Source organism: Colletotrichum costaricense (genome assembly GCF_030867565.1).
Source record: "Colletotrichum costaricense strain IMI 309622 chromosome Unknown Scaffold_3.1, whole genome shotgun sequence".
NCBI classification, from domain to species: Eukaryota; Fungi; Ascomycota; class Sordariomycetes; order Glomerellales; family Glomerellaceae; genus Colletotrichum; species Colletotrichum costaricense.
In genome coordinates this window covers 2,732,802-2,755,204 of record NW_026848232.1, presented here as the reverse complement: position 1 = coordinate 2,755,204, position 22,403 = coordinate 2,732,802, and the positions used below count along the sequence as shown (strand labels likewise).

At 51.6% G+C, this 22,403-nt stretch overlaps 8 protein-coding genes across 8 annotated transcripts; 4 read left to right on the top strand and 4 right to left on the bottom strand.

Annotated features, from left to right (window-relative positions):
* Window positions 1-1,167: 1,167 nt before the first annotated feature.
* CCOS01_03750 (uncharacterized protein) lies at window positions 1,168-1,574 on the bottom strand (the record flags this gene model as incomplete). The annotated part of the gene is made up of 2 exons (XM_060451935.1): window positions 1,168-1,393; window positions 1,456-1,574. The coding sequence occupies 2 exons, from the start codon at window positions 1,572-1,574 to the stop codon at window positions 1,168-1,170; spliced, it is 345 nt and encodes a 114-aa protein (XP_060318200.1).
* A 2,132-nt stretch (window positions 1,575-3,706) lies between these two features.
* On the top strand, window positions 3,707-5,983 carry CCOS01_03749 (uncharacterized protein; the record flags this gene model as incomplete). Its single annotated transcript, XM_060451934.1, has 2 exons — window positions 3,707-3,753; window positions 3,802-5,983. 2 exons carry the CDS (start codon window positions 3,707-3,709, stop codon window positions 5,981-5,983), a joined length of 2,229 nt encoding a protein of 742 aa, XP_060318199.1.
* A 389-nt stretch (window positions 5,984-6,372) lies between these two features.
* Window positions 6,373-7,764, bottom strand: CCOS01_03748 (uncharacterized protein; the record flags this gene model as incomplete). Its single annotated transcript, XM_060451933.1, has 1 exon — window positions 6,373-7,764. The coding sequence occupies one exon, from the start codon at window positions 7,762-7,764 to the stop codon at window positions 6,373-6,375; it is 1,392 nt and encodes a 463-aa protein (XP_060318198.1).
* Window positions 7,765-8,622: 858 nt separating this feature from the next.
* CCOS01_03747 (uncharacterized protein) lies at window positions 8,623-8,736 on the top strand (the record flags this gene model as incomplete). The annotated part of the gene is made up of 1 exon (XM_060451932.1): window positions 8,623-8,736. The coding sequence occupies one exon, from the start codon at window positions 8,623-8,625 to the stop codon at window positions 8,734-8,736; it is 114 nt and encodes a 37-aa protein (XP_060318197.1).
* A 1,712-nt stretch (window positions 8,737-10,448) lies between these two features.
* Window positions 10,449-12,256, top strand: CCOS01_03746 (major facilitator superfamily transporter; the record flags this gene model as incomplete). The annotated part of the gene is made up of 3 exons (XM_060451931.1): window positions 10,449-10,638; window positions 10,710-10,992; window positions 11,053-12,256. The coding sequence occupies 3 exons, from the start codon at window positions 10,449-10,451 to the stop codon at window positions 12,254-12,256; spliced, it is 1,677 nt and encodes a 558-aa protein (XP_060318196.1).
* Window positions 12,257-13,621: 1,365 nt separating this feature from the next.
* Window positions 13,622-14,488, bottom strand: CCOS01_03745 (uncharacterized protein; the record flags this gene model as incomplete). Its single annotated transcript, XM_060451930.1, has 1 exon — window positions 13,622-14,488. One exon carries the CDS (start codon window positions 14,486-14,488, stop codon window positions 13,622-13,624), a length of 867 nt encoding a protein of 288 aa, XP_060318195.1.
* Window positions 14,489-17,838: 3,350 nt separating this feature from the next.
* CCOS01_03744 (uncharacterized protein) lies at window positions 17,839-17,964 on the bottom strand (the record flags this gene model as incomplete). The annotated part of the gene is made up of 1 exon (XM_060451929.1): window positions 17,839-17,964. One exon carries the CDS (start codon window positions 17,962-17,964, stop codon window positions 17,839-17,841), a length of 126 nt encoding a protein of 41 aa, XP_060318194.1.
* Window positions 17,965-18,430: 466 nt separating this feature from the next.
* Window positions 18,431-21,787, top strand: CCOS01_03743 (AMP-binding enzyme; the record flags this gene model as incomplete). The annotated part of the gene is made up of 7 exons (XM_060451928.1): window positions 18,431-19,007; window positions 19,075-19,209; window positions 19,264-19,346; window positions 19,400-19,503; window positions 19,558-19,842; window positions 19,894-19,987; window positions 20,045-21,787. The coding sequence occupies 7 exons, from the start codon at window positions 18,431-18,433 to the stop codon at window positions 21,785-21,787; spliced, it is 3,021 nt and encodes a 1,006-aa protein (XP_060318193.1).
* Window positions 21,788-22,403: the final 616 nt, after the last annotated feature.

The window sequence follows — 22,403 nt, the reverse complement described above, 5'->3', positions numbered from 1 at the left end:
TCCCAGCCCTTGTTTGTCGAAGAAGTCGACTAGCTGCTCCCCCCACGAGTGTTTGTTGGAACGATAAGCCAGAAGGCGACTGTCTTCAGATAGACCTAGTCTGAGCCGACGTACAGCTGCTTCCAAAAGGGCTCCAGCATCTCTGGGATTCATCTTCAAATACACCGCAAGTTGACCCAGTACATCCATTTCATTCACCCATTGGAGGAATGAGGGAATTGCATGGATTCCTGTGATGTTGTTGCAGATGAGATGCAGAACAATGGAGAAAAATAGGTTCAGCAATCGCTCATTCTGGCACAGAGCAATTTGGCAATCCTTTGCATCCACGTTATCGTCATCTTCCAAGCTATCGTCGTCTCGCCGAAGAACATTCTCGGCAATGAAGTAGATCGGCTTCAATAAAAGTAGAGAAGGATCGCCGCTTGCTAGGGTTATCCAGCCGGAACCCGAACCCGAACATGGTTCCTGCCACCAAGATGGCCACCGGACTTGGTCCACCTTGGAGGCAAAAGTACTGATATCCCTTTCAAGGGCTTTCATGAAGTGATTGACTTCTACGGCTGTTATTAGCGATGTCTCTACAAGCATTTTTTGGGGACATTTTGGCTATTACGTACGAGAGATATTTAATGCAATTCCATTTAGCATCCCCAAGAAGCGAGCTGGTATTTTGGGACGAGTTTTCAATACCATGCTTGATTCAGAAAGGCAGAAGTCAGGAATAACATAATCTGGTGTTGGACACCATCGCTGGGAGATCGCTGATGTCGTACCCTCGCTAGTCCCGTCAGGACTTTCTCGACCACTTCGTGGACGAGGGATGCTTTGCACGTGTAGCATGTCCTGGGGACCTTTCTGGACCAGAAGCTCAGTGAAGCAAGGAGTGTTCATGCTGATGTTACTGCAATCGAAATCAAAGGAGTACACATCTGCAGAGGAAGGGTTGAAGTTCATTAAATTTGGGCCACAAGGGTCTGCGACATGAGTGACATCCGCTCTGGAGGGAAGCCGTACAATGCTCGACCGGGTATCTGACAGAGTATCGCTCCTGGGGAGGATCTTTGTGCGCAATTCTAGCCGGTGCAGGCCTGATGTATCGATGCCAATGTCTAATCTGTTTCAGAGATCTGGTGCTCGACGACTACTTCAGTTAAGGGTTCTAGACTACTCACCAATTGGGACACCACCATCCTCCACATCTCGACCGCGAATGCCGCTATATCGACGCAGTTCTCTAGCAACCCGCTCAGGGTCAAGCTGGCGCCCGTTGAGGAAGATCAGACATTCTTTGCCTGCGGCCTTTTGCTTTTGCATCTCTCGTTTAATGGCTCTCCATTCGTTGGCGCGCACCTTCTTGAGGCCTGAATAGCGCTTCTTGAACTGTTTTATACTTCTCCAATGTTAGAGGCATGATGAGAATATTCCGAGAGGTGGACAAAGGTTTAAACGTACGTGATCCTTAGTTTGTGTCTCTGATTCAGAGTCTTGATTGTTTCCTCCGCAGATCTGTCTTCAGTGACGTAGAGTTGAGTGATCTCATCGTTCCAAGTATCCCACTTAATAGCAGACATGGCGGCGGTCAATTGAACAATGCCGCGATATCTACGACTATGCAAAAGAGATGTCGGTAGTTTCCTCGACTTAGCGAAAGTGATGTGCCCAGTGTCAGCTTGAAAGTATTGCGCCAGATCCAAATGAGAGTGCTAAATGTCATTAGATGGTCGTGCAGTTCACTTCTCAACTTATAATGAATGAATGATTCAGATAAACGGACCTTTTGTGAGCACAGCACCAAGCAAAGTACAACCTGGTGAGCTGACGGGGACTTCTGCTACATGGCAAAAGACCAGTCGCAGAGCATTGGTCGCCTGGTGTTTGCCAAGGCTTGTTAAGAGGTGCTAGAGCTATGGGAACCATGCAGACGACCAGTGCTAGAGCGAGTTGTGACAGAGCTGTGTTACATCAAGAGTCGATAGGCTGACGGGGGTCTCTGTGTTTTGCCTCACCAGCCTGCAGGGGCCTTTTGATCACCTATCTGCCCAAGAGAAGCGCCAGGCAGCAAAAGTTCCGGTTGCCTAAAGAAGTGTTGAGGCGAACTACTTTATCAGATCAGGCGGTCTGCGACTTTTTGAACCCTCTGATACGTCCCCATCCATCCAATTGCGACACTTCACAAAGAGGCTACGGACCAATTGCCTGGGGAAAGATTACTGGGGTACCTACATCCTGCTCCCAAAGTTGTACCGCTCAGCTCTGCTGGGACTCTGTTGATGCGACTTCAACAGAGAATTGCGTTTACTGCCCGTATCCTGAGTTCTTATCACATTCCCAGGCTAGAAAGTCTTAAAAACCATATATGCAAATTGACTACAAAATTCACAACACTGATTTGCAATCAACACGTCTTGGCATTACTGAAGCTTGATTTGCAGAAGTCGCCACAGCTCTGATTATCCTCCACCTGAGAGAAGCTTTGGCACGATGATCCAAGCTGACAAGAGCATCTCTGTGACAAAATACTGTTAGAACGCTTGGGTTGAATGAATTGTAGCGCTTAGGGTCCTCCAGCTTCGGGGTTGGAAGGTGGCAAGGCCATATGTTGTCAAGAACTTACATGCAGCGCGTACGCGTTTCCTACAAAGATGGAAAAGGCAAGGGCAATGATTGAGAGCTTCATTGTTGACTAGACGGCGATCATATATAGAAACGTAAATGCCCCTTTCTTTTCTGTAAGCTAGTTGAAGATCCGATGAACTGATGGTATTAATTCAAGCTGTGAGTTGATGGGAATTGATTTGGCATTTATATAATCCTGTATGGGAAGGGCGGCGAATGCCTCTCCTGCCCTTTCAAAAAGCGGATGCTTACGACAACTTCCCGTAATGAAGCCGCCGGACCGGCGACTTTAGGAAGTTTATGGAGTTACGAGGGCTTTTCACTGTTTTAGAAAGCATTCCTGGAACACACCATGATGCCACGCCTCCGCGGCCTCTTGTTTCAGACACTTCCGCCAATTTCTTTTACAAAATGATAGCTAGTTTTTGTAGTGCGTATGACATGGACATGAATTAGCCCGCACTGGATGTACTTATCCTTGTTCACATGGCGCTTCGCGAAAGCGATGAAGAGCCATGCTCTACTTTGCTCGACCAAGCATCTTCTTACAGGCCAAGTACGCTTCAGACACTTGCCACTTGACTTGAAGTCCTCAGTTCAAGATAGCCTGGCAGTGACCGGGGTGCAGCACGGGCAAAACACCAGGGTGAGCATCTTGTGGTGAAAGATGTTGATGTTGGAGGACCTCCCCGCTGTCTCTAGTATCCCCACCATCAGCAGTCTCACTTTTCAACCAGACTCAGCCGAGTTTCTAATAATCCTCATATTCATTTTAAACAAATGTCGATTTTCTCAATACCTTAGTCTTTGATCGTGGGAATGAGTACTCTCGACTACCTTAAGTACTTCTCTCTTGCGATGCCTCAAGAGGAAGGGACAAAGGTCCGTGTTTGACTGCCTCCGATTGGTGAAGTGCAGCCAACGGACCCACCAAAATTGCTTCCTGACACCGATAAGCTGATTATCTGTGATAAGATAAACGATAAGCAAAAAAAGTTGCCGACCGTCGAGATTTTTGATGGTCAGGTCCCCCGCCGTCGCTCAGACACCGATCAATTCGTCGACTCCAATCGCGAAAATAGCAACCATGGGAAAGCGCAAGGTGACCGCCCTCGAGAAGGTCGACGTCGACTTGTAAGTCACTCGCGATCCAGCCGACACGTCAATCACTAACAAGCACAGCGCCGGCCTGCAGTACAAGATCCGCCGCGATCCCAAGTCGTACGAAGAGAACTTCCTCCAGCAATGGGGCCAGTACGAGAGCCAGCGCGAGGTCTTCCTCGTTTCGCCGACGACAGCGACGAGAGAGTACACAGAGTCTTTCCATAACCTCGTCGATCTCCTCGCTCACACCGTCGACCTGTACCCGAAGCATGCTGTCGCGTTCCCCGACGACCTGAAGGCGATCCTGTTGCAGCACCACGAGGTTCTGCACCCCGAATTGCGCGAGAAGATTGTCGGAGCTTTGGCGCTCCTCCGAAAGAAGGACGTCATTGACTCGACGTACTATCTCACGACGCTGTTCCCCATTCTTGTGTCATCACCCAGCAAGTCGCTGCGAACGCTCCTGTTCGGCAAGATCCTTACCGAGATGCGCAATGCGAACTCCAAGGCGACGAACCACCCCCTCAACCGCACGATCCAGACCGTCCTTTACAACCTCATCACGGCCGACCGCACATCACCGAAAGCTGTTTGGGCTGTCAAGCTGACCCGCGAGTTGTGGAAGCGACAAATTTGGACCGATGCCAAGACGGTCGACGTTATGAAGGAAGCGGCTCTCTCCGACAACGAAAAGGTTGTCGTTGGTTCCGTGCGCTTCTTCCTCGGTGGCGACAAGGAGCGTGAGGAGCTGGAGGACGACAGCAGTGACGAGGAGCAGATTGATTTGCAAAAGATGAAGCATCAGATCGGCATCAACAAGAAGTCAAAGAAACAGGCGAATGCATACAAGAAGGCCGTTGCTAAGATTCACAAGCAGGAGCGCGGCAAGGGCAAGCCTCACCCGCTCAACTTCTCCGCCTTCCACCTCCTGCACGACCCTCAAGGCTTCGCCGAGACCGTGTTCCAGAAGCACCTGCAAAGCACCAAGACAAAGTTCTCGCACGAGAACAAGCTCCTCGTCCTGCAGCTGGTCACGAGACTGGTTGGTCTTCACAAGTTGACCATCATCAGCCTGTACTCCTGGTTTATCAAATTCCTCACGCCCCGCCAAGAGTCGGTCACTTCTTATTTGGCTTCTCTGGCCCAGGGAACGCATAGCTTGGTTCCCCCTGATGCGGTTGAGCCCCTCATCCAGAAGATTGCCAACGAGTTCGTCTCAGAAGCCGCCGCCGCCGAAGTCGCTGCAGCTGGTCTGAATGCTATCCGTGAAATTTGCGTCAGACAGCCCCTGGCTATGTCCGATACACTGTTGCAAGATCTTGTTCAGTACAGAAAGAGCAAAGATAAGGGAACAATGATGGCGGCCAAGGGTCTTCTGTCTCTGTACAGAGAGGTTGGCGCTGATCTGCTGCAGAAGAAGGACCGAGGCAAGGATGCGTCTATGGGTCTTAGAAGCGGAGAAATCAAGACGAAGAGATTCGGCGAGGAGGAAGTTGGAGGCATTGAGGGTATCGAACTATTGGCAAGATACAAGGAGGAGCAGCGCAAGCTCAAGCGTGCCGCCAAGGGCTTGCCAGAAGACGGCGCCGACAAGGACGAAGACGAGGATGAGGAGGGCTACAAGTCAGAGGACTGGGAAGTGGACTCGGATGACAGCGACGACTCCGGCGGTTGGATCAACGTTGATCACTCGGATGATGAAGACGAGCCTGCGCCGAAGAAGCGCAGGACAGCAGATGACGGTTCGGATGATGAGGAGGAGGACGAGGAGGAGGACGCCGATGAACTTGAGCGGATACAAAAACTCGCCACGACCACCATTCTCACACCTGCCGATCTCGCGAAACTCCAAGAGCTGCGCATGGAGGCCAGTCTCAACAAAACACTGGGCAAGACCTCGAAACGTTCAAAGGAGGCTGAGAAGGCTCTGGCCCGTCACGCAGACGACGGCCTTACGGCTGAGCAGATTGAGGCTCCCGCCAGGCTGCGCAAGACGACCAAGGAGGAGAGAGTCGCGTTGGCTCAGGAGGGCAAGCCGGGTCGCGAGGAGCACAAGTCGACGCAGGCCATCCGCCGGTCCAAGAAGGAAGCCGAGGGCAAGAGTTCGACGAACAAGGAGAAGGCGCGCCAGAAGAACTTTATGATGACGCTGAACAAGGCCAAGTACAAGAACAAGAGGAGTTTGGTACAGACGAAGAAGGTGCTGCAGGGCCACATTGAGAGGAGTAAACGTGGCGGAAGACGTGCCAACGGTACATAGACTAGGCGAGGCTGTTGCAGAGTCTCTCTGTTTGAAACCTGGGTTCTTAGTTTGGGGATGACGGCATATGTAATCAAAAGCTCTGTGTTCCAGCATGCAAACAAACAATCAAGTGCTTGGTCAAGTTCACGACGACTTCTCGCAAAGTTGACTCCATCTATTAGGTCGCCTATCGACAGTTCTAGCCTGCGGAAAGCTTCATCTTCAGTCATCTCCACCTTGCCTTGAGCTGGCCTATCCTCTTAAACCCACCCACCTCTCACTCAGCAGCAATTCGACTAAAAAAACGAAGCATTGCTTCCTTCTTCAACTCAACTGAACCAGATTCAGTAGTAAGGGCCACCAACCCTGAATACCCACCCCTCACTTGAGGCTTGCACACACCAGGCTTAATGCTTCTTGTTCGTGCGACCGGGTCTTGGCCAATGTGTCTTCCTCCACGCAGTCCATCCTCTCCATCCGACCATATGTTTGGCAGCTAGGCAATCCGCACATAACTTTTTGCCTAGTCGCGCAAAGTTCTTCTGGCAACCGCACTTCGTTCTCGTCAAGATACCTGTGGAGGACACAGCTTCCGCAGGCTCGTCGTCGACATCCATCGCCCCGCCCTGAGACTTGTTCCCGCTGCCGCCCGGCATGTTGTCTCGACATTCGCGACAGTAACCCTCGGTAGTCCTGTGGACTTGGTGACCGCAACCCGTACACTGCATGATCTCGGCCGCGGGCAGGCTCTGGAGAGCCTGTAGGGGCTCGGCGCTGGTCGTTCCCTCGAAGAGACACTTTCTGCAGTGGGACTTACCTTGCACTACGTGGTTACGCTCACATATGACGCAGATTCCCTGTGCGGTGAAGAAAGCTGTCAGCGGTGTGTTTGGGGTGTCTGGGGCGATGCAATCTTCGCAGCGCTTCGTGCCTGGAGGCACGGTCTTAACGTGGCAGACGTCGCAAGGGATTGGCGGCCTAGTGAGGTTTTGAGATGAGAGAGGGACGTTTCTGAACGGGTTGGGTTGACTATTACCTTTTTGGAAACCAGAACCATCGTCTGGACCAAAGGCGACGAGGATGCAGATGCACTCTGCGCATCGTCGTCGTCCGGGAGCACATGGTACTCCTGGCCTCTTACAGCGGACGCAGAGGAGCGGCCTATAGGGCTGGAATTGTTGATACTCTTGGGATAGCCTGTGACTGTCATCTTGCTTTGGAGGGCTGACGGGGGCCACTGACGCTTCACCTGTGTTGTCGCGGGTTGGGACGACGCCGGTGTTGAGTAGGAGAAGGGCTTCAGCGGCGATGTTACGGAGAACCTGCTCCCTGACGTTGCCCTGCCTGCAGTTCTCGCATACGGTGGAGACGGGTCGTCCGTTGGTGCCGATGGGTTCCGGGCCTAGAATGGTTTCGGAGCATTGAGGACATGTCCGACAAGCTTGGTTATCGGCATACTGAAAATTGTTGGCGATGATGGACCTGAGAGGAGGGAGGGTAACTGGCAGACTGCTTGAGGGCCGGTTCGATTGGATGGGGTTGAGCTGAAGGAAATTGGGGACTGGCTGGATCTGAGAGCCAGTTCCTCCCTGAGGAACGTATGGGCCTCGGCGATAGATCGACAAGATGTCTGTTGCTGGACTAAGGGGGATAGGGGAGGTTACTGAACGTGTGTTTGGTCCGTTACCCGATGTGTTGATGTTGAGACGAGGCCTCTTTGGTGAACGATCTGCGTTTGATGACTCTACCCATCTCTTACCAGAGTGTCCGGGAGTACCATAAGGCATATTGCTCTCCATTGTGAAGGTTGTTAGTTGGGTGGGGGTTTAGTTGACTTACGAGATGCTGCTGTAAATGCTGTGATGATTAAGTACGAATATTGCTCCTGGAGGCCTTAGAGAAGCTGAGATGATCAAGATGCTCCGAGAAGACACTTTCTTTTCTGGATTCCTGTTACCTTAAATACATCATGACTGCAATGATTGTGTCTTGTATTGTCAATGTTTCACGGCTTCAAAGGACCAGTTCATTGTTCATCGACTCAACTCAAATGACAATTAGAACAAAGTTCTTGACCTTTATTATCTCGGCAAGAATAGAAAACCTTCTTTTGTCGAGGACAATGCAGGTCTACCTACTCGAAGCAAAGAACATGGTCTTGGTCGAGCGACATGAACAGCTTTACCGTAGCAAGCACTTCTAACATTTTTATTAGACGCGAGCCTCCATGCCTGTTTTACTCCGATCCTGGTGCACCTCAACAGATTCTTTCAAGAACTCGCATAGGGGAAAGGGAACGGCTAGAGGGAGAGAATACGGTTATTTGAAATCAAGTTAGTGCATACTAGACTTGAGCTATGTAGAGGTCTCCGATTGCAAACGCAGCTTTACGCTGTGAGGTAGCCCAAAGAATGTGCGAGCGTTGAATCCTCCACAACTGTCTCCAATAATTGAAATTGACTTCAGATTTACTGAATGGCATTGAAACAGCAAATGTTCACTATTGAGAAGGTATCCGGCATCTTGTTGGCCAAGATGGGCGGTCGAATTGCTGCCCTGGCTTACGGCAGCCATTCATTTACCCGTTTCTGAGCTGCCCCGTCAAGCAAGGGTCCACAGCCCTAGTACCCGTAGCCCAGATCGTCTAGTTGGTTAGGATGATACGTTGTGGTTCTTCTATACAGCGATCCGTGTTGACGGCGGTTCGAATCCGCCTCTGGGCACGAAACCTTTTGATTCCTCTTTTGCTGTTCGTGGAGCAAAGGTTGTAGCTTCAATCGACTCTTTGTCGTGATTTTTGTCGGGCTCGCTTTGTGTGAGTGAGGTACGGAGTAGTTTGGGTTTGGAGATCCTACAACACCGGATGATGGAGCGGGACGCGGAAGCTTAGACGAAAGTGGGGTTCTTGCGCCGATGTCTTCGCGGCGCTGGAGGCTTTGTTACGTACATGTACCCTGCCTCATTGGCTTTGTTTGCTTTCGGTCAGGTAGAGAGAAAGAGACATTGTGGCTGACCTCAACTTTCAGATTCGAGGACTGGACTTGAGGTCGTAAAGTCAATGTTTCGTTTAAACCGTAACTGCGTCCGATTAGGCTCGGAGCTGTTGGGGTCCAAGAATTCCTTTGTATCCTACCTTGTATCATCCTTGCTCCTCCAACTGATAATCCTGTCCTACTGACTCCCCAAGAAGGTCGAGATTGGGCAAATTTGACATAAGCTGATAGAGGCGAAGCGAGGACAACAAGAGCATATCATTGGTTTTCGAATTCACAGGCTTTTGATTAAATCCCACCATAGAGCAATTCGCACCTGCAGGTAACCCTAAGCAACTCACACGATGAGTATCCGTGTTGCCGTTGGAACTCAGTCCAACTCTGCCCCCGCCAAGGCTTTTCAGCCGCCCGACATGGGACGATCAGCGAGTTTGGAATAGCTCAGATACAAACTGGCGGCTCGTACAATCCGTTGAAGTCGGAGGGGGCCAACAAATCCCTGGCTGCATCTCACTGCATGGATTCCTGCCGGCACAGCGGGCCAACCAAGGTGGGCACGCGGTCGGAAGCCGGGGGTTGCGGCCGCTAAGGAAGGGCAATCTTACCACAACCGGCTCTACGAGGTTCCTTCCGTGGCCCTATCGACACGTCAAACTTTGAAAGTATGGATGGACATTGTACCAGTAGATTGGATTGCGGGGCTGACGTGAGCTTATCAACTTCTTTTGAGGCTTAATTGGTGTTGACATGTTGGGCTCTTTGCGACTACCAAATCAGGCTGTACGGCGAATTATGAGTCCTGCCATTTCCGATTTTTTACTTGAGCATTGTCGACCGCTCATCTCGATCGAAGAAGAGTGTTTGCCTATGGGTAAATCGCTGCGTTGTTGGTTGCAAAATAAAGTGCGGCACAGCACCGGGATCGAGAGAGCACGTCAAATTGTCTTCGTTGGTTCCAACTCTGTTGCCGCCGTTTGTGTTTCGGACGTACAGCCACATTTGGCTTGTTTGCTCGATCTCATCACACGGCTTTTGTGGTCCATCCTGGTGACTCAACCTAAACAGAACTTCACTGTAACTTTGATGCTGGGAAACAATGCGTTGGGCGTTGGAACTCGGCTACCATTGGGGGCCCGTCCCGGGGGCGGGCTGAAGCAAACTGCATGCCGCTGGGGCGCAGAGCAGGACACGGGCGGGCGGTAAGGATTGAGTGGGTGTGGCGCGCCGCGATTCCCGTCCGAAGCAAAGCAGAGATACGGCACGTCCTTGCCTTGCCCAGGCAGATGCCAATTCTCCGACGGAAGAGTGCGTTGTATATATGCAGAAGACTGCCCCATTGCCTTTTGATCTTCTCTCCTGTATCAAACACTGCAGCAACTTTGTTCTTTGTGTCTCACAGTCTACTTCTGCGGCTTGGCTTTGGCCCTCTTACACGAAGCTCAGAAGACCATACCCACCTACCTTACATCACAAAAGGTTGCCAGGAAGCTATGGAGACAGACACGAAGCCCACAGCCGGGACTGATGTTGAGCGAGGGAGCTCATACACAGGCAGCGTTCTTCCAGAGACCAAGGAAGCCATCGATGGAGTGTTGCCGAACAAACACCCCAGAGATGGCATGGCAGCCTGGCGTTGGCCATGCATACAGTCAGCTTTCTTCCTTGGAGGCATGCTGCTTGGTGAGGCCACCCGTTTCTTTCAATTCCACACAACCTGTAGACACTAGCTAAGTTCTCCTGTCAACATGTAGGATACGATGTCAGTAACATTGCGAATATCCAACCACCGATCTACGAAGCCTTTGGCCAGGTCCATCTCCTGCCATGGGTTGCGACGGGTTACACGGCAACCCAAGTCTGCATGGTTCCTCTCGTTCGCAAGCTCGCCCTTTTGGGCCATGTAAAGCTGCAGATAGTTGCCTACACCTTGATCTTTCTCATTGGTGCAGCCGTATCTGGTTCCGCCACCGGCATGAACTCCGTCATTATCGGTCGCGCAGTTTCAGGAGTTGGAGGAGCTGGAATCTACCAGCTGTAAGTGAAGTGTAGACTCCCTCGTTCACTGGGCTCGCATTAGCTGATGGCGTGATATAGCTGTATCCTGGTCAACGTCCTTCTCACGACTCCAGCAGAGCTTCCTCGTGTCCAAGGTATCATGGCTGTCTCGTGGGCAATTGGACTGACATTAGGTCCCGTAATCGGAGGAGCCTTTGCTGAGAACCAAAGTGCTACTTGGAGATGGGCAATGTATCTTAATCTGCCCATCCTTGCTGTCATCGCCGTCCTCAACTTCGTAGCTCTGCCTCCCATCGAGGTTGGCGTCAGCACGCCTCTTATCGGCGCTCTCCTTGCCATCGACTGGTTCGGCATCGTTCTGCACATGGCCGGATTCATCCTTTTGTGCTCAGCTCTCATCTTCAGCGGTTCCACTTGGGAGTGGCCGTCTCACTCAGCGATCGTGGCCTGGGTCTTTGTGGGTGTCATATACGCCATCTATATTGCGCAGCAATACTTCTGCTTTTTCACTAGCAAAGAACACCGAGCGATTCCTGCAGACCTCCTCAAGAGCCGAACCATCGCCCTCGTCGGCCTTGGAACAATGGCTGCCGGCAGCTGTTACGGAATCGCTTTGTACTACACACCATTGTTCTTTGCCTTTACAAAGGGAGTCGAGCCAGTCGATGCCGCCGTCCGCATACTTCCATTCATCTTCACCTTCATCATCTTCACAATCGTCATGGCCGGCATGATACCAGTAATCGGTCGATATGCCCCGTTTTACGTGGCAGGTGGTGCCCTGGCAATGATCGGCGCCGGCCTTCAAACTCAAATCACACCTCAAACCTCCGAGGCCCGAGTAATGGGAGTCAGCACCCTCATCGGTGCCGGGACCGGATGCATGTGGCAGACTGGAGTTGCCATCATGACGCAGGCCGTACCCGCGAACCGTCGTCTCGACGTCACCGCGCTCTTCATCATGGTTCAGCTTGGCGGTATCTCAGTCACACTTGCTCTAGCTGGTTGTGTCTTTTCGAACCTCGGCTTCAACCGTCTCCACGCGTCGCTTTCGGGGCTTAATTACAACGATCACGATATTCGGGAAGCTTTGGCTGGTCTCGACTCCAAGATTTGGACGGCCGCAGATCGTCGGGTGGTTGCGATTGCCGTTCAAGACGTCGCGAGTGTAATTGCTGATATGCAATTTGTGATTGTGGCGGCGGGAGCTGTGGCTTTTCTGAGTGGCTGTTTCATGAAGTGGGAGAAGCTGGACTTTGGGAGGGCGAAGGTGTCTAAGTGAACTTGTATGAGAAAATGATTGCACTTGGAGCTTGATGAGATGAATCTGACGGAGAGCACACTGTGCAGGTCAAGGCAGTGTGCTCCTCCCGGTCTAATATCCTCTTTGTCTTTTCTAGCTTCAACGTTGAAACGTTGGCGATTGCTATAACGATAGCTAGAATGAGAAAGATGGGCTGGCGGGAAATTTGAAACCTCAACAATCCAGTTTGTTTGTGACATGTCCCAGGTAGAATCAGGGCTAAACGTTCCATTCACAATTCTATGGCCAGGAGGAGATGAGATGGGGGATGCAGATGAAGAAAAAGAAGGGTCTTTCGTAGGGAATCGAACAAAAAACTAAGCGTTGGTTTGACGTTTTCCGAGTAAGAATGGATTCCACTGGCGCCTCCTTAGCCCCTCGACCACGGTCCTCAAGTCACTTGGTGAAAAGAGGAAAGGAGAACATCCTCAAGTACCTAACTTCACCAATCTCGCCGACGTATACTACCACGTGATCACATGTATTCATCAGATGCTACTGCCACCACCCCTATGGCATGCGCCGGCTTCCACTCTGTGGTGGCTCTTTCCCATACTGTCGTTTACATACATTCCTTACAGAAAGTGAGGAGTTTGAAGCCTAAGACAGGTGACACACTATCTGAGTACTGGCGGATTTGGTTTACTTTAGGCGTAAAATTTGTGTCAGGTTTGTCTCCAAATGAAGAAAAAGACCAATTCGTCCATCCATTTCCTGTTATTAGAGATTGCTCTTGTACCAAGGATCAAAAAAGTGTACTAGATGCCTGCTGGATGTCATTGAAGTTTAGCTCAACCGAATTGGCATTACGACATCAGTTAATGGTAGGGTTCTAGGATGGCCTACTCTTAGTCTATATGGTACTAGCATGAGGCTCAATGTTTACTCATTACCTCATGTGTCTAAACTGTAAGAACTGAAGTTTGACTTTGCCTTGTGGAAGGGTCATTGTTGGGAAGGCTCCAGAAGTTTTGACGAGCTGGGGAGATCACTAAGCTGCCCAGCATGGAGGAAACTCCTCGAAAATATGCGCAGCAGTTTCAATATCCGTTCCCAAAGCTGGCAGCATCTCCCTACATTTTCCATGAGGTTCCTTCCATGTTTTGTCATACCGTGTGAGAAGAGAAGAAGCCATAAAGCAAGAGTTGACCATTGATCATAGTTGACGCCTGACAGACAAGAAGCTCAAGTGCGAATCTCTGCTATCCGATGACGTGACTTCATCGCCTTTTCACTGCAACACTTGTCGACATCTGAGATAACGAAAGGAACCATCCGCAGCCTGATAACGTAGTAACGGTACGACCTCCAGCTCGACGATCTCCCTCTTATTTCCCAACTTCCTCACTGAGAGTTTGCCGCGCGGTTGTGGTTCTTCAGGCGTGGGTCAGTGCCGGGGTAAAACTCGCCATCATCGGAGAATGTATGCGCTGGCGGGGTGGGGTCAGCTTGGCCGGGTCTGCTGTGCCGGTTGGGCGGGGTGGTAGGGTTGAAGGGACCGGCCGAAAGACCGGCCGAACCAGGCGTAGAAGAACGTCCGGGAGGGGTGTGTTGAAAGTATTGAGCGTACAGGTTGTAGGTCGAATAGCCAGCAGCAGCTGCTGCTGGATCGACTGGAGAAGAGCGATGATCGTCAGGGCCGTAGCCGGGAGGCCGAGAGCCTAGATTACTGTCAGGACGGAATTTGAGACCGGGATGAGAAGGAGGGATTGGGCCTGCATGAGCCGCATGAGGCGCGCCGTAATGGGAAGGACGGTAGAATGGGTGAGGCGGGTATGGAGGCTGAGGAGGGTGGGTAGGATCGTACCCAGGATAAGGCATACCTTGCGCTGCCGCCATGTTTGCAGCCTCAACGGCTTTGGCCTGGTGGTAGGCAAGATCGCCTGCGGTTTGGGGGTTAGCGTTATGTTGCGATGAAGATGGTGGGATGGCACCATGTCCATGTGAAGATCCGGGTTGCTGATCGACGTGGCCAAACGGTGGGGGTGGGGCTGGCACGTGAAATCGCGGGGGAATGAAGCCTCTCATGTGAGGAGGAGGAGGATTGAGATGTGCGTATTTGGCTGGCATATGCATATACATACCGTGATCAACTGGAGTACTGGTAGGAGAACTATCGACGCGCGTGGGGGTGAAGGGCTGAGCGGACGGGTTGAGGTTGGCCGTGGAACCCGAGGAAGCGCTGACCTTGCCAGAGCTGGAACGAGACATGTTGATGCTAGGCGTGCTATCTCGAGATGCTATCGCGAGAATGTGACTTTCCTGTTTTGGCAATATTCTGGATCGAGTGTAGCGGCGGTGCTTCTTTTTCGGAACTCGGATGCGGCGTTTGATGAGATGGGGCTGTCTGTAGCGATGGAAAACGGAAGGAGCGAGAGTTGCTGTGGGCATTGTACCCTCCATGCTTATACCATCGCATCTGTTTGTAGGTTTGGTGAAGCTATTCTCACTTTTGGCGTTTGATTGTGGGATACGATGGAGACAGTTGACTTGTTCTAGAAGAACTGTGTAGGTAGACAGGAAGCCTGATTCCTGCCTAGGTAGGCGGCCCCAGTTTCATCCGAAGTGTACTACCTGCCTTGTATTTTGTTGTTAATTATTCCTTCGTTTGCTGCCTGGGAAAAAGGGCCTAAATTCTTTGACATCGCTTCGTTTGAGTCCTCCCTGCTTAGCCTTTGAACCAAAAATCAATGCCAATCTGGTTGGCTGCCCACGATGCATGTATTCTCCTCATACTATACAAAGAGCAAAAGGGCGGTCTCGACACTCGAAACAACAGTGAAAACCCCTTTAAAATTTACCAAAAGTTCCTCGGACACAGTAGCAGCCTTTGGACTTGGAAAATTGCATGTTGACTACCTTGAAACCTACATTACCTGCATTGATGACTTCGAAGTTTGCGGCATCATGACAAATGATTGTTGCCTTGCCACGCCAACCGTACAGTTTGTGGGAGTTCCTGCCTACTTTGGTAGCATGTGCTGCCGCAGAAAGCCCATTTCAGATATCGCCTCTGTTCATCTGAAGGCGTATTTGGTGTCGAATATGACACAAATTCTGAGTCTTGATAAGGCATGGGCTTCCGTACAACCTCAAGCTATGCATATATGATTGAAACCCGCTAAGCGCCGTCAGCGATCTGCTACTACACCCCTTTAGTTAGGTGTCAACATATGTCAGGCACCGTACCCTGTTCTGGAAGATCTGCAAAAGGCCCTCGGACTTTATTTCAAGCTCTAGGCTGTCCATGTTCAAGTACCGTGAAGGGAAAGATGGGTGCTACATGATTTGCCACATGTTCCGCATCGTATGCAAGCATTGTCAAGTTTGTTCTGTAGCACTGCGGATAGCTCCGAGGCTTATGCACGACACAGACAAACAGCTGCTAGATGCGGCAGGAGGGTAAGACAAGATCAGTTCTTCAAACTGCAAACATGCCGTAAATGACGTTAATTGATGTGAACCCGACAAGTGCGCGATCTTCAAGTCCTTTTGCGTGCCAAGTGGGCCAAAATTTTGGTCTCCGCGACCACTGGGCAAAACACCAACTTGATGCTATCTTATACAGCACGTGAAGGTCATGGGAAGTCCAAACAAGGTGTGCATGGGCAGGTTAGAGTTGCCAATTCTGATTGAGATCTGATCGCCGACCGATTAACTTCGAGCGGATCCTGCTCCGAAGTCCGACACGTCCTCTGGCATGCCAAGGAACCCTACGCTGACCGGTCCTGCTCCGTCTGATACTCGGACAATGTCGCCGACTTGGCGAATTGAGGCTTTTGCTACGGTTGCAGGCCATACAACCCTTTGACGCGTTATAGGGGAGCAACAGAAACATCCCAGCCACCTTTAGGGAGGAAATGTCCGACATCGGTTATAGTCAAGACCGGGGGAGCTGACGAAGCGACGTCACAACTAATCCCGCGCGTTCGAAAATGACTCGGAGTAAACGTCACAGGGCTTCCGAAGACCAGGATCGCAATGAAATTCCGCGGGAAACGGTCCTTGAAGATGCTGACGAAAACTTGATAAAGTGCAGGACAATGTCGTAGGCCAACGAGCCAACAACCGAAGCCCTGCGATGTCTCCCGATCTTGCGCGCGCGCGTGTGAAGCTCTTCAAAAGTTCAAAACACCAGCACCCTTGAGGAATCCAGTCTTGGTTGCCCCGGCCCACCCCCAGCTCCGTGACCCCACTACGGTCGGGCTTCCGATGCAGACGGCGGCAGCGGCTCGGAGGAGATGGCTCGTTGCGGCAACTGCAATGTGATCACCCGCCTTGCGCTGTTTTCGCCTAGTCCAATGTTACCTCTTTCCACGCAATATGGAAGAAGAAAGCGTCCAAAAAGGTTGACAGAAACCGGTTAGGAGCGATACCTGTACGGTTTTACATCAGCATCTGTCATCCACAAGCAGCTTCCCGAAAAGCCGCCAAGTTCTGGTTTTGAACAACTGTGCCTCGCTCACATGTGACATGGACCTGTATGATTTAGGCGCGAAGAAGGGAACCGCGTCTTGAGGTGGTTGTATGATGTGCTTCCCGCGTCTTGGCCACCTCTTGGGCCCTCTCGATAGGTCGTTTGGTTGCGTTCGGTTGAGTGACGTGAGGTTGCATCGGCACATAGAGCTTCTCAACAAGGGATAGTTCCGGAACGTCGCAGTGCAAACGGAATCGCCCTGTCCGCGTCTAAATCGTCCCCCACGGTTGCCCGGCCCCATAGGTTGCACCGGGGCCCGGCTCGAAGAGAGAGGCCAGCCAGCGTCAACACCAACTTTCATGGCTTGGCCCAGTTGCTGCCCACGGATCGCGGGGGCAGAAAATCACACCACTTGAATCCACTCGTAGAGATTGATTAGATTGCGTCGCAGCCATCCTGGAGCCATCTCGATCTGGACTTTCTGGGGGCTGGATCCTCCCTCCACTCACTGATGAAGCCTAGCCCGTCGCCAGAGCCTTTTGCGCAAAGACTGGACCTGGGAGAAGGGACAAGAGCAGCTTCGTCGGTCACAAGGCCTCAGCTGGAGAAAGTCTGGAGCCGTTTCTTGTGGTCTCGTTTTCCAAGGACATGATCCTTGAAGCCTCGTCGATCCTCCGAGTCGATCCCGAGCTCCCCGCTGCGCCGCAGAAGGCAATCAGGCCCCAAAACTCGTTGCTCGCGACTGAGTGGACGATCAGTGATCATTGATCAGTGATTAGTGCCTTTATGTCGGTAGCCAGCAGGCGATGAAACGCTGCGTTGCTTTCGTTTACGGTCTCGTATTCCGGCGGCCAGATGTTCCTAAGCTCGGCCGAGAAGGTAGTTAGTTAATCGTGACAACCAAGTTCCACCCCGCCCACCGGCAGTCGAGGGCCCACTCCCCAGGCCGGGCCGTGGGCGTTAGACCGATGTCATTTGTGGACTTGGACTTGTTTGTAAAGATTAACGCGTTAACTTGCAACTAGGTTGAAAGTGCTTGCATGAAGCACCACACCTAGAAGCTAGGTCCCACGAGTTGCGAGGTGGGGCCTTGCAGCACGTTGCAGGACTCTGCCACCTTGGTTGATACACCTTGAAGAGGATGTTATCGATGTTTGGATGTGATGAGATGGATGGATGGATGAAGGGATGTATGCGCGCACGTCGGCCCCGACAACTTTCCTGTTTGAGAGCCAGCGGTCAAGTTCACCCGCAGTCCTGACAAGGACATGGTTTCTTTCTTGAGATGGCTGCGAGGTCTTCTCAACGCGGAAGGAGAATCTTGATGTGTCAGTCCGAACCTCTCGATGTAGCTCGGGTGGAGTTCGAAGATGTCTGCTGGCCATCAGTGGGAGGATTCACGCAACAACCCCGGTGGATGACCTTGGGTGTGATGCAACTCAACACGGATGTACGTGATGGTGAGAGATTTTCCTCTTGCGTCCGGTCCAGGAAGGAGGATGAGGACTTGCGTTGTCAGGGTATTGGGGGTCGAGGTTGTCGAGGGGCTCCAAAGGAGGCTGGCGAAGATATTTAAAGTCTCGAGCGCTCGCCAACATGGTGACGAGTCGACAAGCAACAGGAGCATTTACTCCTTCAGATCTATTAGGATTTGGAATAGTCTGGTCTTTATTTGGCTCTCATTTGGAATTTATCCTTGCCAGTTCCCTCCTCCAGTCTATTTTAGTCCCGCAGCCATGCAGAACACTATCGTTCAAGACTCGGCGTCAACTCCGGTTGGGCCAGCCCCTCTATCCTTTACCCAAGGCGAACGAATCAAGTCCACCTATCCCACTGTTACGGCCGCATTCTATCATCATGCAGAGACTCATCCTGATGTCACTGCAGGGCGTGACTTGTCGTCGCAGCAAATTCGTGAGATCACCTACGGTGATCTTGCTACTCGAGCCAACCAGTTATCAAGGAAACTGACCACACTCGGGGTCAAGCCTGGAGATAGAGTGCCGCTAGTCGTAAAGCGAGGCATTGACATGCTGGTTGGTATAGTTGCGATTCTCTCTTGTGGTGCTCAGTACGTTCCTCTCGATGGCGGTGTGGTGCCAGACTCTACACTACGATTTGTTTTGGAACAGGCGGGCGGCAAGCACGTTTTATGTCTCAAGTCGACGAAGCATCGATTCGACACTCTCGGTGTTCCCTGCGAGACCTTTGTCATTGATGAAGATTCGGAGAAAGATAAGGAGGTTTCGCAATCCTACCCTATCCAGGACCTGGCCCAACCAGACCATGGCTGCTACGTCATCTACACCTCGGGTAAGCGAACATGTCATCGTCCATTTATATCTTAGAAGGCAGTTGAGCTAACCCTTTGGCCCTGTAGGAACTACGGGTACTCCCAAAGGAGTGGATGTCACCCACAAAAATGTGACTAACCTCGTGTGCCTTTCACCTGGTGGCCTGGGTATCTCACCTGGAACGCGGGTGGGTCAGGTGTTGAACATCAGCTTTGATATGGGTAAGTCTTAGTTACTAACACCATAATCGCTGATGCTGATTAAGTATATGGTAGCTGCATGGGAGATGCTGGGATGTCTCTGCAACGGAGGAACTCTCGTCTTGAGAGGCTCAAAGTGGGAGCCGTGTCTGAGAGAGGTGAGATAACCAAGACCTAGCATCCAGCAAGACAAGACTAACATAACCCACAGACTCAAGTCTTAATTTGCACACCAAGCATTTTGGCCAAGTATGATCCTCGGGAGTACTCCAACATCAGAGTTGCTGCGACGGCAGGTGAACCCAGCTCTCAGAGGTGAGAATTCCATTGCACTTCTAAAGTGAGTTATACTGACGATGAGATTGATAGGCTCGCCGACCTCTGGGCCACTCACGCAACCTACTACAACTGCTGTGGACCTACGGAGACTACCATTGTCAACACTATGCATCTTCACCGCCCGGGTGAAGCTCTGACAATCGGAAAGCCTACACCAAACAACACTGTCTACGTCCTTGACGCGCAGGGCAACTCTCTCGGTGTTGGAGAAGCCGGAGTTATGTGGGCCGGTGGCCACGGAATCTCTCGGGGTTATGTCTCTCTGCCCGAGAAGACTGCTGAGAGATACAAGCTGGACCCTTTTGCTAATGACGGGTGAGTACAATCCATCGTGTTATTCAGATCTACCGGTTAACACACTTGTAGGTCTATGATGTACAACACTGGTGACCTCGGTCGCTGGAGATCGGACGGCTCCATTGACATCCTTGGAAGAGTCGATGACCAGATCAAGATTAAAGTAAGTCGCATCTCCAAACTCACACATACAAAGGGCTTTCTAACACATCCTTTGCAGGGGTTCCGGGTTGAGCTTGACGGAGTTACCTCTTCAATCAGCTCTTGTCCCATCGTCTCAAAGGCCAACGCGTTGTTCATCAGCAATGAGATCCACGGATTTGTCGCACCCAAGGACTGCGATCTCGACACGATACAAGCCCACGTCAGGGCTCGTCAACCTTACTACGCCATCCCGACCAAGTTCCACTTCCTTGATGCCCTTCCTCTGACTGCAAATGGCAAAGTCGACAAGCGTGCACTTCAAGACATGGTCACCGAGACTGGCAATACCGACAAGAAGGAAGTCGCCGATGTCACCATCAGGGAGACCGCCTCAAAGGAGTCCCTGTCTACGGACAGCAACTCCACCACCACGGACCTCAAGGCCGAATCCTCCGCTTCCAGCTTCACCGAGACAGACGAGAAGCTCGACCTCACCGGCGACATCCCCGAAAAGAACCTCGGCCGTCCCTACCGCGGCTTCGTTCACCGGATCGCCATCGTTTACCGCCGTCTCTTCACAATCGTGGGTCTCTTCAACATCGCGGCCGTCATCGCACTCGTCTTTGCCGGGTTCCAGCGCAACTGGCTCAGCACTCTCACAGCCATCAACCTGGTCGTCGCAGTCCTCGCCCGTCAGGACTTTGTCATCAACGCGCTTTACACAATCACCTGCAACGTGCCAAAGTCCTGGCCCCTCGCCATCAGGAAGCGCTGCGCCAGGATTTTCCACTTTGGCGGTGTTCACTCAGGCGCTGCTGTTTCTGCCGGAGCTTGGCTTTTGGCTTCCAACATCAGCGATGAGGTCTGCCAGCTGACAGAGTGCCCTAATTGGGGCCACCAGTCTATGGCTTCAAAGGTCGTGTCTTGGCTTCTTACGGGTTTGTTCACCATCACTATCGGTCTCGCTTGGCCCGGGTTCCGTAAGACCCATCACGACCTCTTCGAGAAGACCCATCGTTTCGTCGGATGGACCATGCTGGGGCTGTTCTGGGTCCAGGTTGTCCTCGGCGCGAACGACAGCAAGGTCGCGGAGATGTCCCTGGGCGACGCATGCATTCGAACTCCCGGCTTCTGGATGCTGGCGGTCGCCACGATGAGCATCGCCTCCTCTTGGTTGTTCCTCAAGAAAGTTCCTGTCGAAGCTGAGGTGCTTTCCGACCACGCAGTGAGACTGCATTTTGACTACACGGTCCCCGTCAACGGCAGCTTCGTCAGACTCTCTCAAAGGCCTCTTCTAGAATGGCACTCGTTCGCCACGATTCCGGCCCCTGAGAAGGTCGAGCATCGCGAGAAGGGTTTCTCTTTGGTTGTTTCCAACGCTGGCGATTGGACCAAAAATTGCATCCAGAAGCCCCCCACCCACATATGGGTTCGTGGTGTCCCGACCTGTGGTGTCATGCGCATCGCGACTTGCTTCAACCGCGTCGTGGTTATTGCCACTGGATCCGGCATTGGGCCTCTTCTTGGCCACATTCAACAGCCAAGCTGCGCGACGCAGTTGATCTGGTCCACACCAAAGCCCGAGCAGACGTTTGGCAAGCCTTTGCTCGACGCCATCAAGAAAAAGATCCCCAATGCAGTGATTCACGACACCAAGATATCGGGTCGTCCGGATCTGGTGAAGATGGGATACAACCTTGTTCAGAGCTTCAACGCCGAAGCTGTCATTATCATTGCGAACGAAAAGATCACGAAGAAGGTTGTTTATGGCCTTGAAACTAGAGGTGTTCCGGCTTACGGCGCTATTTGGGACTCTTGAGCGATTGACTCGTTGGAAGCGCCGAGGGATGATTCCTTTTCTTGTCAATTTCATTATTCCTTGGTTTCTAAATGGAGTTTGGCGCTTTCCGCATGATTTTGATTTGTGGTGCGAATCTGTCGACCAACATCTCACATTTTTCTTTCATGATTGTCATCCAAACTGCTAGCTATTAGATAGTGATCTCAGTCCACTCTTTACTTATGATATAGAAAATGTCGCCCGTAATTTAGGCATATCGCCATTTGCCTAAGTACTTAAACGTAAGGCGGATACAGCAATGTCACCATAAGCACTGTCATTGACTTTCAGACATGTCAGAGCAGCTCCCTTTCAGAAGATGATACATACCTGTGGTTTACTTGAACTGACTTATTCATTCTGAATCATCATGTGGTGACTCTTCATAGGTGGTTTCTCGTCGTCAAAGTAGACAGACCGCTGATCGCATCCCATCATTTCGATGCAGTTCGATCGTCATATAATGTAAGTACACACTGAGATAATGGTTCGTTCCAGTCTGCGTGGAATACGAAAAGGAAATCAAAACTAGATGGGATGGCTGAGTGAAGCTACTCTGTCATCATTAACAACGCGTGGGAGGGGAAATGACTGC